The sequence below is a fragment of the Spea bombifrons genome, chromosome 1, assembly GCF_027358695.1.
Source record: "Spea bombifrons isolate aSpeBom1 chromosome 1, aSpeBom1.2.pri, whole genome shotgun sequence".
NCBI classification, from domain to species: Eukaryota; Metazoa; Chordata; class Amphibia; order Anura; family Pelobatidae; genus Spea; species Spea bombifrons.
The window spans coordinates 104,519,301-104,535,423 of NC_071087.1; the positions used below are offsets into that span (position 1 = coordinate 104,519,301).

Sequence of the window (16,123 nt, forward strand, 5' to 3'; positions counted from 1 at the left end):
ATTATACTTTGAGCTCTATATGGTGACAAATAGGTATATATTAAATTGTTTAAAGTACAATTCCTTTTAACTTCAGACATCTGACTGGCTGAGTATCATTTTAGACAATAGCTAAAAATCTAAAGAACATTTGGTTTATATGTTTATAACGACGTGTCGCAGTCTCACCATACATATTCAACTCCTTCTATAGGGCAGATGGGAAACGTATGGTAAATTATCAAGAACGGTACATTCACATAGTTGATTTCACTACTAGGGCAGTTTAGGATGTAGGAGAATGTGCAAGACAATCTCTTGATAGTTAGTCAACATCACTTTTATCAGGTTAGATAGTTTTAACAAAATATTGGCTATAAGTATAAAAGCTGTGCAGATGATGATTTCAGTGTAATGGTGCCTAATACAGGAAACAAGGTAATCAACAGAGCAAAAACCGCCTAGATGTGAAATTCAGTTGACATACCAGTTTTCTTATCTACATACAGTCTGTTTACTCTATCCCTCTCCATTATGACTGTTCATTTAACTGCTTTCAAAACCTCTGCTCTATTTTTTTTAGAATTATGGCAGATTACGGACACAAAACCTTCCATAACAAATATTTCAAACACAGTCATGCTACCATTTCTTTTAATGACTGAAATTCCACACAGAATGAAATATAAAAAGTATTCATCTCTGAAAAAAATCTGGGTAATAACTCTTCCTTCTAAATGCATCATCCACAGACAAGTACATAAAACGGAATAAAATAGACATTTTACATGTTGTTTATCACTGTTCACAAAACAGTCTTTATTAGCTCAAGTCAAGCATGCTCTATGGTGCTTTACCACAAAAGCCTACACCAGAACTTAATGTTAGTATGCTGAATGCAGACAGGCTGCTTTTGTGTCAAATGTTGAAGCTTTCACCGCATCCACATGTCCCCTTGATGTTTGGATTATTAAAAACAAATTCACTGAAGAGTTTATCTTCTACATAGTCCATTTCCGTTCCCAGTAGAGTTAGCTGTGCTTTCTTCTCTATGAACACTCTCACGCCTATGAGGCAAAAGATGAAAAAGAAAAATTAGCTAATTAAAGATCAGACTGGCAGCAACTGATGTGGACTAACTATATAACTATAAGAGTCTGATAATTAAATCCTGCTTTAGGACCTCCATGGAGAAACACAGCTCAGTAAAACTATACAAATGCAAATAGCACTTTCTTTGCATACAGCTTGTCTGTATAAATACATTATTATTCTAAATACATAAATCATTTGTTTCAGGGAATTAAAAGGACACTCCTTTAATGCAAATGCAAGCTGTTACCTTTAAATTGACATGATGTTCCTTAGAAATGCACCCCCTACCCCATAAAACGTTTGTAACTTTTAGGGCTGCAACAACTAATCGATAAAATAGATAATAATCGATAATGAAAATTGTTGCCAACGGATTTCATTATCGATTAGTTGAATCGATTTTTAAATAAGGGTTTTGTCAGAGCAAATGCTCTGAAAAATATCCCTCATTTTATAATCCGTTTAGTCTGCAGCTGCAGCTCCTACTTACAGTTCCTCCCTGCAGTCACTGCCGATTGGATGCAAGGAGAGACAGGGAGAAAGGGGAGGGGTGGACCAAATTGGCCCCGCCCATTTCCTATACTGTCCAAATGGCTCAAGAACTCATCTAACTGGTGAGTATGAAATGTATATTTGGGCTGCTGAAAGTTTAGGGTTAATTTAGGGGCAGTTATAGTTAGTGGGGTGTTTAGGGTTAATTTAGGGGCAGTTATAGTTAGTGGGGTGTTTATGGTTAATTGTGGTTGATGGGATCTTCAGGGTTAATTTAGGGGCAGTTGTGGTTGATGGGGTGTTTAGGGTTAATTTAGGGGCAGTTATGGTTAATGGGGTCTTCTCTTCAGGGTTAATTTAATGCTGAGGGTTAATTTAATTAATTGAGGGGAATCTAAATCCTGGGGGCAGTGAAGATTAACCCTGTATTTATTTATAAAAGTATTGTGTCTGAACGAATCTGCAAATATATGAGGGCACTATGGCATATCAGGGGGGTATGCGGCATACCTTGGGAGGACGGAGTGACATATCTGGGGGTATAAGGCATATAGGGTATATATGGCATATACATTATATAAGGCATATGTGCGGAGGGCAGTGTGGCATGTCTGGGGGTATGTGGCATATCTGGCAGGCAGTGTGGCAAGCCTGGGCTCAAATGTGCATAACTGGGGGGGGCAGGTTGGAAAATAAAAACAAGAAATGCATTTTTAATCAAAGTTTTTTTATTCTGCTGCTTGTTTTTTACATCCTAAGTTACTTTATTAAATTATTTTAAATAAATTAAAAATTAAAAATTTTTATCCAATTAATCGAAAAAATAATCAGCCAAGTAATCGATTATGAAAATAATAGTTAGTTGCAGCTCTCTCTGCGTGTGATATACTCCCCGTCAGTCAGCTCCAGCCCTTGCCCAGCAATGCAGCAAGCAGGGGTCTAAACTAGAGCAACAGGTGTTTACTGGTGCCAACAGAATACGCTTATACAGAAAAATAATGGGGTTAAAAGATTGGAAAAGTAATGCGCATCTCGTAATAGTTTATGGGAAGGTGTCATGGCTAGCTATCAGATAACCGGACACAGAGTGTGCGTGTGCAAGGGTTAACAATACCAGCCCTTTGGTCACTCACCTAAACCCCCTTCAGTCCCCTATGGATGTATCAGTACGTCCAAAAAAATGCATCCCAAGAATCCCCTATGGACGTACCGGTACGTCCTGCCCTTCTTGTAGAGGCAGGGACACAGAGGACATTGCTCTTCAGAGCAATCACAAGGCGATCAGGGTAGAGGGGCTGTGTCAAGGCATGTCAGCAACGCGATTGCTTCCTATGCTCTGTTTTAGCTGACCGCCGCAATCTTTGATGATCGGTTCGGCGGTGGCTATTTTGTTTTGCTTTCCTCCCATGATCCACAGCTAGCCTCATTTGTGAGGCTTCAGTGGATGCTGCAAAGTCGACGATCGCGTCGATGCAAGTATTTCACAGCAGCCCGTACACATACGGCTTTGTCACGAATGCATTGCATCGTGAGCCTGTGCATGTACAGGCTTTGTCGCAAAGGGGTTAAAGCACTAAATATCTTTTGTGCAGACAGAAGTGACTGGACCGAAATGTGACTTTTGCTTCTTTCATATACAGTAGTGTGAAAAAGAAAACATACCCTCTTAGAATTCAATGGTTTTACATATCAGGACATAATAAAAATCATACGTTTCTTAGAAGGCCTAAAAAAATGGGACATCTTTGAAGCCGTCCAATTCAATTTACCCCATCAAATCCTACATTTTTTAAAACTAGACACCCCATGGGCATTTAAAATGCCAATATTTTAACTCTTTCCACGCGACAATGTTTGTGAAGAGATAGTGCTAATTTCAGGACTTGCTCATAAAAAAAAAACTTTTTTGTATATATATATATATATATATATATATATATATATATATATATATATATATATATATATATATATATATATATATACACACACACACACACACCGTATTTGCTCGATTAGTTGGCTGATTATTTTTTCGATTAATCGGATAAAAAAATGCAATTTTTTTATTTAAAATAATGTAATAAAAACCGTATAATTAACACTTTAATCTCTTTATTGCAATGGCCTCTCGCTATTCACCTTCTTATTTTACTGACATAATAAAAGCTACAAGAACCCAAACACAGTGTTTCTCAAACTAGGTTTTAATACAAAGTTATTAGTAAATATTAATTCATATGTTAGCTATTTTTCATATTTAATAAAAACTGAGAAAAAAGCCTTGTTTATATTTTCTTTTATTTACCAAACTGCCCCCAGTTATGCACATCTGACCCCCAGCTTGCCACTCTTCCCCCATATATGCCTTATACCTCCTATATGCCAGAGATTCCACTGTGCCCCCTAATATGCCACTGTGCCCCGATATGCCTTATACTCCTTATATGCCAGTGATATCCAACTGAGCCCCCTGATATACCTTTTACCCCCAGATATGTCTTATGCCCCCCTGATATGCCTTATAACTTCCAATATGCCACTCGCCCCCATTTATGCCTTATACCTCCCTATATGCCACTGTGCACCCTGATATGCCACTCCGCTCCCCATAAATGCCCTGCACCACCCTGAAATTCATTATACTCCCTGATTCACCACTCTGCCTCCCCCAGATATGCCACTCTGAAATTCATTATACCCCCCATACACCACTCTACCTACCCTATACACCACTCTAACTCCCCCAGATATGCCATTCTGCCTCCCTGAAATTAATTATACCCTCCATACACCACTATAACTCACCCATACACCACGCTGCCTCCTCCCCCCTCCCATACAGCACTCTGCCTCCTCCCCCCCTCCCATACTCCACTCTGGCTCCTCCCCCCTCCCATACTCCACTCTGGCTCCTCCCCCCTCCCATACTCCACTCTGGCTCCTCCCCCTCCCATACTCCACTCTGCCTCCTCCCATACTCCACTCTGCCTCCTCCCCTTATAACTTCCAATATGCCACTCGCCCCCATTTATGCCTTATACCTCCCTATATGCCACTGTGCACCCTGATATGCCACTCCGCTCCCCATAAATGCCCTGCACCACCCTGAAATTCATTATACTCCCTGATTCACCACTCTACCTCCCCCAGATATGCCACTCTGAAATTCATTATACCGCCCATACACCACTCTACCTCCCCTATACACCACTCTAACTCCCCCAGATATGCCATTCTGCCTCCCTAAAATTCATTATACCCACCATACACCACTATAACTTACCCATACACCACTCTGCCTCCTCCCCCCTCCCATACTCCACTCTGCCTCCTCCCATACTCCACTCTGCCTCCTCCCCCCCTCCCATACTCCACTCTGCCTCCTCCCCCCCTCCCATACACCACTCTGCCTCCTCCCCCCTCTCATACACCACTCTGCCTCCTCCCCCCTCCCATACACCACTCTGCCACCTCCCCCCTCCCATACTCCACTCTGCCACCTCCCCCCTCCCATACTCCACTCTGCCACCTCCCCCCTCCCATACTCCACTCTGCCTCCTCCCCCTCTCATACACCACTCTGCCTCCTCCCCCCTCTCATACACCACTCTGCCTCCTCCCCCCTCTCATACACCACTCTGCCTCCTCCCCCTCCCATACACCACTCTGCCTCCTCCCCCCTCCCATACACCACTCTGCCTCCTCCCCCCTCCCATACACCACTCTGCCTCCTCCCCCTCCCATACACCACTCTGCCTCCTCCCCCTCCCATACACCACTCTGCCTCCTCCCCCCTCCCATACACCACTCTGCCTCCTCCCCCCTCCCATACTCCACTCTGCCTCCTCCCATACACCACTCTGCCTCCTTCCCCCACTCCCATACTCCACTCTGCCTCCTCCCCACTCCCATACTCCACTCTGCCTCCTGTCAGCAACAGAGGTTCACAAGACACAAGGGAGCCGGGTAGAGAGGCAGAGTGGCGTATGGGAGGGGAGGAGCCAGAGTGGTGTATGGGAGGGTGGCTCCCATACACCCCTCTGACTCCTCCCCCTCCTATACACCACTCTGCCTCTCTCCCGACTCCCTGGTATTTTGTGAACCTCCGTTGCAGACAGGCACTTCACTGCAGCTTCATAGAAGCCTCAGCGTAAGTGAAGGGCAGTAACGGAGGCTGTCAGATGACATGCTGGAAGCAGCGGAGGCTTCCAGAGAGGAGGATCCAGGTCCCCTGCAGCGCTGCAGGGGATCTAGATCTTAGTCTTATAGTCAGATCTCTATTTGAGGTACGATTATAAGACGACCTCGAATATAAGACTAGGGGTATTTTTCAGAGTATTTTCTCTGAAGAAAAAAAAACTCCTCTTAAATTCAAGCAAATACAGTATTAGAGGAAAACTCAAATTATCTTTTTTAAATCCATGAAATACATCTGTGTATAATCTGCTGTGTTTGTGTGAGCATTGTGAATTTTTATTGCCTAGAAGTCTACATCTGTGAAATGTTCACAGATGTTTGAAGAGTCTCTATCAAACTCAACATGGACACATCTAGTCTTGTTTGCAGATTAAAAGTAACAAGTAGCTCACGTGTTAGAGAAATGGAAATTAAAAGTAAACACATTATTTTTGTACATGCAAGACGCTTCACTCACCATCTTGAACTACCTCTTCATCAGATGTTCCTTTGGACTTTGCATATTCCAGATAGTATGATAAACCATTGCAGCCTCTTGTACGCACTCCTACCTTTAACCCAATCTAGAACAATCAAAGATGGTAGGGTTGTATTAATGAAATTGAAATAAAAAAAAAATAAGAAAGAACAATTCCCCTGCTTGTCTAAAACAAAACAAATTGAAGACAAGAAAACCTATTTTTAGGTTTCAGAAAAAAATGCCCTAAAGGCACATGCACAAAATTTAATTTCACAATAACACACAATCAGTGTGTTATGGGAGACATTATATAACTAGAAGAATGGTTTCAAATGCCACTTTCGCCGCTTCCAAAAAGGTGTGCGAAGAGGGAATATGTGTATTGCACAGATAGCTTCCCAGTGTGCTGTCTATTAATAAAATAGACACTGGGGATACAATTCAACAGAACAAGAACACATTCTGTGTCTAAAAAGGTATGCTTGTTTTATACTTTTTATATCTAATGTATATTACAGAACTAAATACTGCCTACATTATATTTATTTACGTAGCTCCAGCAGATTCTGTAGTGCTGTTACAATTGGTGGAATAATTTTATATTACAGACAATAACGAACTGGTGCAAAAGGAGAAGAAAGCCCTGTTCTTTCGAGCTTACAATCTAGTCTAGTCAATCTGGTTGAGGTGGAAGTGAAGCAGTAGTAGAGCACATGTGAAATCCTGAATACGGGGTGAGAAGAGGTTATGAAAGTAAAAGGAAGACAATATAGGGGTGCAGAATCGTTAAGGGCTCTGTAGGTCAGGGACAAAAGTTTGAATTTGATTCCGGAGGGTATGGGGGGGCAATGGAGCGATTGGCATTTGAGTGGCAGAAGAGGAACGATGTGTTAAGGATGGATCGGAGCTGTAAAAGGCGGGAGAGGGGGAGACCAGTTAGTAGGAAGCTGCAATAATTCAGATGAGATATCACAAGGGAGTAGATTTTTTTGTTTGTTTGTTTCTTGTGTGAAGAATTGCCTAATTTGCGAGATGTTTTTAGGTGAAGGTGGCAGGGTTTGGTGAGGGACTGGATTTGAGGGATGAAGGAGAAAGCAGTGTCACATCCAACAACAAGGCAGCGAACTTGGTCTATCAGTTGGATAGTGGAGTTGTCAGGAAAATAAGAGATAGTAAGAGATATGTCAGGGATGGTGGACAGAGCGAATGGCGGGATTACCATAAACTCAGTCTTGGAGATTTTGAGCTTTAAATAATGGGGCGTCATCCATGATGCAATTCCTGAAAGACAGTCGGTGAGGTGAGTGAGAAGAGAGGGTGAAAGGGCAGGAGAGGAAATAAAGATCAGAGTGTTGTCTGCATATAGGTGGTACTGAAAGCCAAGGTAAGATACCTGTTGTCCAAGGTAAGAGGTGTGGATGGAGAACAGTAGAGGGTTAAGAACTGAGTGCCAAGTAACACCAACGGATAGAGGAAGGGAGGAGAAGCCAGTTCCAGTGAATGAGACACTACAAGCACGTTCACAGTGGTAGGATTTGAGCAAGGAAAGAGCTGTGTCATGGATTACAGGAGCATGGAGGGTTTGTAGGAGGAGAGGGTGGTCAACTGTGTCAAAGGCTGCAGAAGGGTCCAAGAGAATAAGTAGTTTGTTTTAGCTGTGAGGAGATCATTAGTAATTTAGTGAGTGTGGTCTATGTTTAATGCTGCGGATGGAAACCAGATTGTAGAGGGTCAGGTATGGAGTTTGAATAGGGGAAATTAGCTAATCATAAATTAGTTGTTTGGGTGGCTTTGTATGCTAATGGGAGAAGGGAAACTGGACAGTAGTTTGATGGCAATGTGGGATCAAGGGGATGTTTATTTAAGATGGGAGAGATGATGGCTTATTTTAATGGGAATAAACCAGAGGAAAAAAAAAAGTTGGTTTGGGTTGTTATAAGGACAGCACTAGAAAGGGGTGTAGATGATGTGAAAGTGCTGGGCCAAGGGGACAGGTGGGTGGACAAAAGGACCTCAGAAACTTTAGTAGGGGTGACTGGTCTAAAGCAAGTGAGGATTGCTTGTGGCGAAAAAGGAGGATGTCATCTCTGATGGCGTCAATTTTGTTTTTAAAGTAGGTGGTAAATTTATCCACAGCCCTGGGAGTTCAACTGACGGCTTCTCCTCAAATAGTCCTGCTAAACATGGAAATACTGACGCCACAGGTGACAGTGCCGGGCCAAAAATTGGTGTTCAGGATCTGTGCCGCTATCAAACAAGCACTAGCATAGATTTTCGGATATTTGGAGCCCCTGGATTACAACCTTCTGCCGGGGGAGCGTAGTGATGCCGTTAGTCTCTCTCTGAACATTGCCGACTTCACGAAGGTCTATCCTATTGTGAAAACTCTTTTTTTTCTTCTTCTTCTTTTCTCTCTTCTCTTTCTCCCATATATTTCAGTCCACTGTCTCCCCTCCTATCCCCTCCCCAGCTTCCTTTGGTTATTGCCATTCTGCAATGACCCAGCAAACACGCCACTGAATAAAAAAAAAAAAAAAACCTGTCGACTGATATTTGGTCAGCTTTTCCATATAATGTTAAAAAAATGCATGACACAGCATTCAGTGTATGTAATTTCTGGAGAGATGGGCGGATGATATAGTGAAGTGTCCAGGTAAATGAGACTTCTTTCACAGCCTCTCGTCAGTACTGGAACACCTTTGGAGGAGACAGGTCGGTGTGGAAAGCTATGGCTAAGGTGGATGGCGTGGGGGTTGGCACACAGAGTAGCAACCATATCAAGGGCTGAGACTAGTGGTTGGTTAAATTGAGATATAGCAGTACCAGGACAGGTGGAGATATTTGAAAAAGTGGCCCTAAACAAAGATAGAAGGGGGATATACTAAGTGAACGACAAAACATGTGCTTACACAAGGCCCAATTGGTTAATATTATAGAATTTTGTTATTTTACCAAATCTGCATTTAAAATGACATCTGGTTATGTAAAGGCGTATTTTCCATGCCATATTTTCCCCCGAGCATGAAATACAGTGCTGTATATAGTAGCATAGGTTATTGTGTTCTAAAAAACTTCCTTTATCTGCACACCTGGAGACTACCATTGTTGATCACATGATTGACTCTTTATGGCAGTGCTAATGAAGACCATTCTTCCATATTGTTTCACTGGTTAGTGTTCAGCTGTGTGATAAAGACGGACCAATTCCATTTTTTACCACTAGGCAGTAAGATCAGGAGTCATGGTACTTGTCTAGTGGATTGGGTTAACGTAACAGAGCTAGGACAAGTACAACGCGCATACATGCGGAAATATTTAGATTTTTTTTAACCGATGATAGTAATTAAAAAGGGAACACCCACTATTTTTTTTAAGGTTTCAATGCTTGGTTTAACCCCTTTTTTACTGAAAGCATTTTGTTCAGTTACGATTCCCCATTTTCATTTTTTGTTTTGATAATTGTCACTAAAGTAGGGTGATTGACCAAATCAATATAAGTATCTTGAGTTTGGAAATACCTTTCCAAATAAAGATTTTCTTTAGGCAGGAAGGATTTTGTGAGTGAGTGGTTAGTTGTGGGGAGGGTATGAAGAAAAGGGAGGATGGCATGTTAGCTAAGGAAGGGTGATAGCACAAGGGAGGGAGAGATGTGGACTGCGGTGGGGTTGTTGAGAGGGATGAAATATGTATCTGACCAACCAGCTGCACTCACTCCTTGTGAATGGATTATGCAAGACTTCCTGCACGGGTAGGTTGAACAGAAGTTCTCTATGACTTCCACTTTCATGACAGCATGGAATATTAAGGTTTTAATGGATTCCCCTGTCCATTCCAGAATTAACCCCCCCCTTACACACAACTTCAAAGTTAGCACAACATTGCTCAACTATCACCCAGTAAAGGTAATGTGGGCTTGAAGTAAAAAAAAAAAAAAGTTATGAAAGCAGATGAATTACCAATGTTTTTTTTAAACTTACATTGTCTGGTTTATCTTGAAGTAAGTGTTTTATTTTATTTACAGCAGAAGGTGTCTGGTGAATAAAAAAGAAAAAAAATACATTTAGAAACAATTTAATTTTTTATGCAGACTTATTAAAAAAAATTAAAAATAAATGCATTCACCTCTACCTTATTAAAATTATTTTCAATAAAACAGTGACATCGTGATACATATAACCAGTTACAAAGTAAGTAAATCCAAGTTAAAAAGTCGACAAAGTAAACCAAACCCATCACAGCTTTTACAATAAGCGCATTCATTATCTAAAACTTGTGCGTTTTTGCAGTGTCGCCAGTTTTAAATATAAGATTATGAAACCCTACAAATGCTGCCAGAACCAAAACAACAACAAATCGATTAAATTGAGAAAAGGGAGTTGAAGAGGGGTTTTACATTATACGGTATTGTCCGATTATAGGCCGCACACTTATAGTTTGGTGCTTTTTGTAAATAAAAAATACACATTAGTGGAATGGTAAAACAGTATTTTACCTAACAGTAATACACGTATTTTAACATTTTTGGTATCCATTATGCAGTTAGCCCTGCTTTTGACAGGATATGTTATATACAAAGAAATTTGGAAAACCAATAGTCATTTTAAGCTCCTCCCTTAATTCATAATGCACCTTACTTATAGATATTCCCCTCTGCCCCCCAGACTCCCTGGTGTCTAGTGGGGGCAGCCGGTGAAAGTCTGTGTGATGCATGTAGACAACCTTTGCTGCTACCCGCCACTTCCATCGGAGCGTCCATGACGGAGGGCCGGAAGATCATGTCATTACGGCACTCCGTCATAGAAGCCCCAGCGGAGGTAGTCTGTGTGCATCGCTGAGACGTCCACCGGCTGCCAGAGAGGTGGATACAGGTCCCCTGAAGCACTGCAGGGGATCTTCCGCTCAGGCAGCCGGTGAACATCTGCGAGATGCACGCAGACAACCTCCGCTGTTGGCCGGCACTACGGCTGGGGCTTCTATGGTGGAGCACCGGAAGGTCAAGTCATGCTGGTGCTCCATTATAGAAGCTCCGGCTGCCAGAGAGGAGGATCCAGGTCCCCTGCAGCACTGTGTGTGTGTGTGTGTGTGGGGGGTCTGGATGCATGCAGCAGGGCTCAATAAAGAAAAAGAAAAACACCTGCCCAGCACCCTGGACTGCACATCCCTGCGCTAAAAGCCTATAATTCGGCCAATACATTATATCTATATATATTTACTGGCCACTTTATTATGTACACCTGTTTAATTACTTAACACAAATAGCTAATCAGCCAATCATATGGCAACAACTCAATGCATTTAGGCACGTAGACGTAGTCAAGACAACTTGCTGAAGTTCAAACCGAGCATCAGAAAAGGTATTTAAGTAACTTGAACATGGCATGGTTGTTGGTGCCAGAGGGGCTGGTCTGAGTATTTCAGAAACCGCTGATCTACTGGGATTTTTACGTACAGCCAGTGAGCAGCAGTTGTGTGGACGAAAATGCCTTGTTGATGTTAGTGGAGAATGGGCAGACTGGTTTGAGATGACAGATATCGCAAATAACCGTTTCAACCAAGGTATGCATAATACCATCTCTGAATGCACAATATGTTGAACCTTGAAGCAGATGGGCTACAGCAGCAGAAGACCACACCGGGTACCACTCCTGTCAGCTAAGATCAGGAATTAGAATTTATATTCTATATATTAACAAGAAGGAGCAAGAAGAAATAATACATAGAATATTCAATTACTCAGCCTCAGTGAAATTCTCTTGCAGGAGGTTCTGAGTTGGACTTACTTAGCATAAGATGCCTTCATTTACTTTTTCTACATTAACCTTTACATCAGATCAGCTTAGCCCCTCTCCTAGGAGAAGCTTGCGGTGTCTGGCCAATTTATAATGCGTAGTGAAGTCAGGGAGTTGAAATCTAATCCCATAAAAAAAGCACTCAAGACTGTGTGACAAAAATATTCGTCATTTGGAAAACAAACACTTGTCGCATATGGCGCTGTATACCCAAACAGACCATCAACAGCCAATGCCTGCTACTTCTGCACATGTGATAGCTCCTAGAACCAATCATAAAGGCAGTTAATGAAAGACTGACAAAGGCAATGTCTAGTCATGCTTACCCCTGCCTCTCTTTCCTCCAAAAGTTGGAGAAGTATAAAAGAAAAAAAAATATTTGTCCTAAAGGGTAAAAAGCTAATGTCACAGTAACCCCCTGAGACAGAGGACGCAGTACATAATTTAAAAAACCGTGACATTGTTCCAACCTTCAACTCCAAATGGGGCAATTTTTTTTTAAATCTTGAAATTTTGCAAATTTTTTTACTATTTTACAAACTCTAAAAAAAGACATTCAATTAGGCAAATATTTTTTTTAATATAAACCCTAGGCCCTTTAAGTAAAATAGTATTAATGTTAACTTTACACACATATATGACCAGCATTAAAGTGCAGAAGAGTTCACACACTCAGTTTCCAGAAACATAGAATTCATGGTTTGTAGGACACCTAATACAAATGGAGCAACAGGACAGATGACAAAATAATTCCTAGAAGAGACAATCTTCATAAATTTTAACAATATAGCTTAGCACATAATGCCAAATGCATACATTTTACCGTTTCTACCGTATAGGTGTCACCACCGTGTTTAGTTTTCCATCTACTGCGATTTGTACCCCTCTCTTTCCCCATGTGATTTTGGTTGTCATCTCCGGCAAATTCAAGTACTCCAGCTGTTGCAAAAAAACCTCCTGTGGAGCTCATCCAGACATTGGCTAACAACGGTTGAAGTAGTAATTTGCATCAGTACCATCAGTTGACCATGATGGGTGCTGCAGTTCACAATAGATGGAAGCGTGAGACACCCAGTAACTTCTGGCAATACTTGCTGAAAACAACTACCATTATGATAAGCATGTCTGGCTCTTTTACATGGTGGGAGACAAACCACGTGGAGGAAAAAAGTTTTCAACATACCAGTAATATAAATTGCTCACTATGACTTTAGTAATAAGTCTGGTTGATGGTATCACTGCTTACCAAATGTGCATTAGCAACATTCTAAATGCATCCCTATGTTTCACAATATTGAAATATTTTTGTTTCCTTTGCTACAGCTGTTCCCTCAACGGAACCCTACAAACACATCCAGGATGATGGCACTTAAATGATTTTATTAGGCTACCATGCCACTTGCATGGATAGTCACCATTCATCCTGAATTTGGTAATGCACTGGAAACATACAGCCCCAATGTATAAACATACACGCATTATCACAAGTGCATGTACAGTGGACCTGGTGGTGCTACAAAACAAACCACCTAGAACATACTATATACACAATAACTAAAATAAGTCATCGAAGGTATGAGTACATACGTTTTAATCCATTACATAATTTAGCTCTGCTTGTTCGGGTATACACGGTGCTAGACAAAAATTACTACTGTAGTGTGTATATAAATATAGATATATAATATAACAAGTATATAAATTGCGCACTTAGGCTAATAAAACATTTCCTATGTACAGCGAAGCTGGACGTCCAGATAACGCCGCACTTATTATCTCACTGATAAGCCCTTCAGGCCTTTCTCAAGTCTGCAACGACTCACCAGAGTAAGGGCGGCACGGGTGGCCTGTAGCTTCCTCTTGCTAACCGCCCTAATAGTCGCTCTCACCACTGAGGCAGACATGTTGTTGCTTTTGGTACGTTCACCCTTTCTCCATTAGAGGCCAAAAGTAGCCTGATACCAAAGCGAAGGGCGAACAGGGTATATACGTATGACAGATTCCGGAGCCAGCAGCAACAGCAGCGAAGCCCCGCCCACAACAGCAACGTTCATTGGCGAGTTAGACGCGTTAGGCGGAAACATAAGGGAGGTTTCATAACGTTTCAGCGTGATGTCACAAAGAGGCGCCAGTTCTGGAAGCTTGTGATAATAGTTGATGACGCAGAGTTTACCTCAGTCTGTATCTTATGCGTGCTTATGTTTTGTAGTGCAGAACAAACCTTGAGGTTGTATTAATCGGGAAGCACTCATTTTGACGTTGGAAGCAGATACAGTTATACAAAATTCTTTGTATTAAATTACAAACCTCGTCTTTTGAGTTTTGAGGAATTTATAATATTTCGCAAAAGAATCCACGTGTGTGAAAGGGACGAGAAAGTGTACAGATAACAGCTGTAAAGTATTTAAAATTACCGTATTTGCTCGATTATAAGACGACCCTGATTATAAGACGACCCCCCAAAATCTGAATATTAACTTAGGAAAAAAAGAAAAAGCCTGAATATAAGACGACCCTAAAGGAAAAAAGTTTTACCAGTAAATGTTAATTCATGTAAACTATTTTTTTTAATAAAAGCTATGATTGAGAAAAATATTTTTTTTTTTGTTTTTATTTCTTGTATTTTCCAACCTGTCCCCCAGTTACGCACATCTGCCCCCAGGCTTGCCACACCAATATGGCACTGTGGCCCATGATATGCCTTTTAACCCTCTATATGCCACTGTGCCCCATGGTATGCCTTTTGACCCCCTATGTGCCACTCTGCCTCCAGAAATGCCTTATACCCCTATATCCCATTCTGGCATTTAGGGGGTTAAAATGCATATTATGGGGCAGAGTGGCATATAGGGAGGTATAAGGCATTCCAGGAGGCAGAGTGGTATTAAGGGAGTTAAAAGGCATTATATAGAGCACTCTGCCTCCAGAAATGCCTTATACCCCTATATGCCACTCTGGCATTTAGGGGGTTAAAAGGCATATTATGGGGCAGAGTGGCATATAGGGAGGTATAAGGCATTTCAGGAGGCAGAGTGGCATTAAGGGAGTTAAAAGGCATTATATAGAGAACTCTGCCTCCAGAAATGCCTTATACCCCTATATGCCACTCTGGCATTTAGGGGGTTAAAAGGCATATTATGGGGCAGAGTGGCATATAGGGAGGTATAAGGCATTTCAGGAGGCAGAGTGCACTATTAAATGCCCCCTTAACGCCACTCTGCCTCCTGAAATGCCTTATACCTCCCTATATGCCACTCTGCCCCATAATATGCCTTTTAACCCCCTAAGTGCCAGAGTGGCATATAGGGGTGTAAGGCATTCCAGAAATGCCCTACACACACACACACACACACACACACACACACTTACTTACTTACTTACTTACCGGTGCTTCCAATTTCCTGCTGTATTGCCGGGGGAGTGGGTTGACGTCTCATTCCGCGGCAGCCGGAAGGAGGTGGAGTTGGCAGCGGGGGTTTGTATGCGTCCGTCGCAAATACCTTCCCCGGCTGTCAGAGATCAGGAACTCTTGAACTCTGACAGTCGGGGAAGGTATTTGCGACGGACGCATACAAACCCCCGCTGCCAACTTCACCTCCGGAAGCACCGGTAAGTGTGTATGGGGGGGGGGGCGACGACAGGAGGATCCAGGTCCCCTGCAGCGGTGCGGGGGATCTGGATCTTAGTCTCCTAATCAGACCTCTATTTGAGGTCTGATTAGAAGACGACCCCGATTATAAGACGAGGGGTATTTTTCAGAGCATTTGCTCTGAAAAAAACCTCGTCTTATAATCGAGCAAATACGGTATGTCTAGGATGGTTTAACCCCTTAAGGACCATACTATTTTTTTGTACCCTTTGGAACCAAGGCTGTTTTAACAATTTAGCGGCGCTTGTGTTTAGATGTAATTTTCTACTCTCCCGATTAGTGTACCGACACAAGTTATATATTGTTTTCAGGACAAGAAGGGCTTTCTTCATATCTAATTTCCTTTTCAGGACGGGAGGGGGAGTGAGAGAGATGGTCTCTCACTCCCCTCCCCGCGATCCCCCTGCACCGATCACACTGTGATCTCTATGCAGGTCCTCACAGACCTGCATAGAGATCG

General features: G+C 42.1%; 1 protein-coding gene across 2 annotated transcripts in view; it reads right to left on the minus strand.

Moving 5' to 3' along the window:
* Window positions 1–768: 768 nt before the first annotated feature.
* Window positions 769–16,123, minus strand: part of ISCA1 (iron-sulfur cluster assembly 1) — a 521,537-nt gene continuing 506,182 nt past the window's right edge. The window contains exons 2-5 of one of the 2 annotated variants that reach the window (XM_053467437.1): window positions 13,838–13,942; window positions 10,203–10,256; window positions 6,223–6,328; window positions 769–1,046 (exon numbers count right to left, since the gene is read on the minus strand). In XM_053467437.1, the coding sequence (XP_053323412.1) occupies window positions 898–1,046; window positions 6,223–6,328; window positions 10,203–10,256; window positions 13,838–13,942 (414 nt within the window). In that variant the 3' untranslated portion in view covers window positions 769–897. Of the gene's footprint in view, window positions 1,047–6,222; window positions 6,329–10,202; window positions 10,257–13,837; window positions 14,039–16,123 lie in introns of those variants that run through there. The other variant, XM_053467445.1, reaches the window with a different exon arrangement.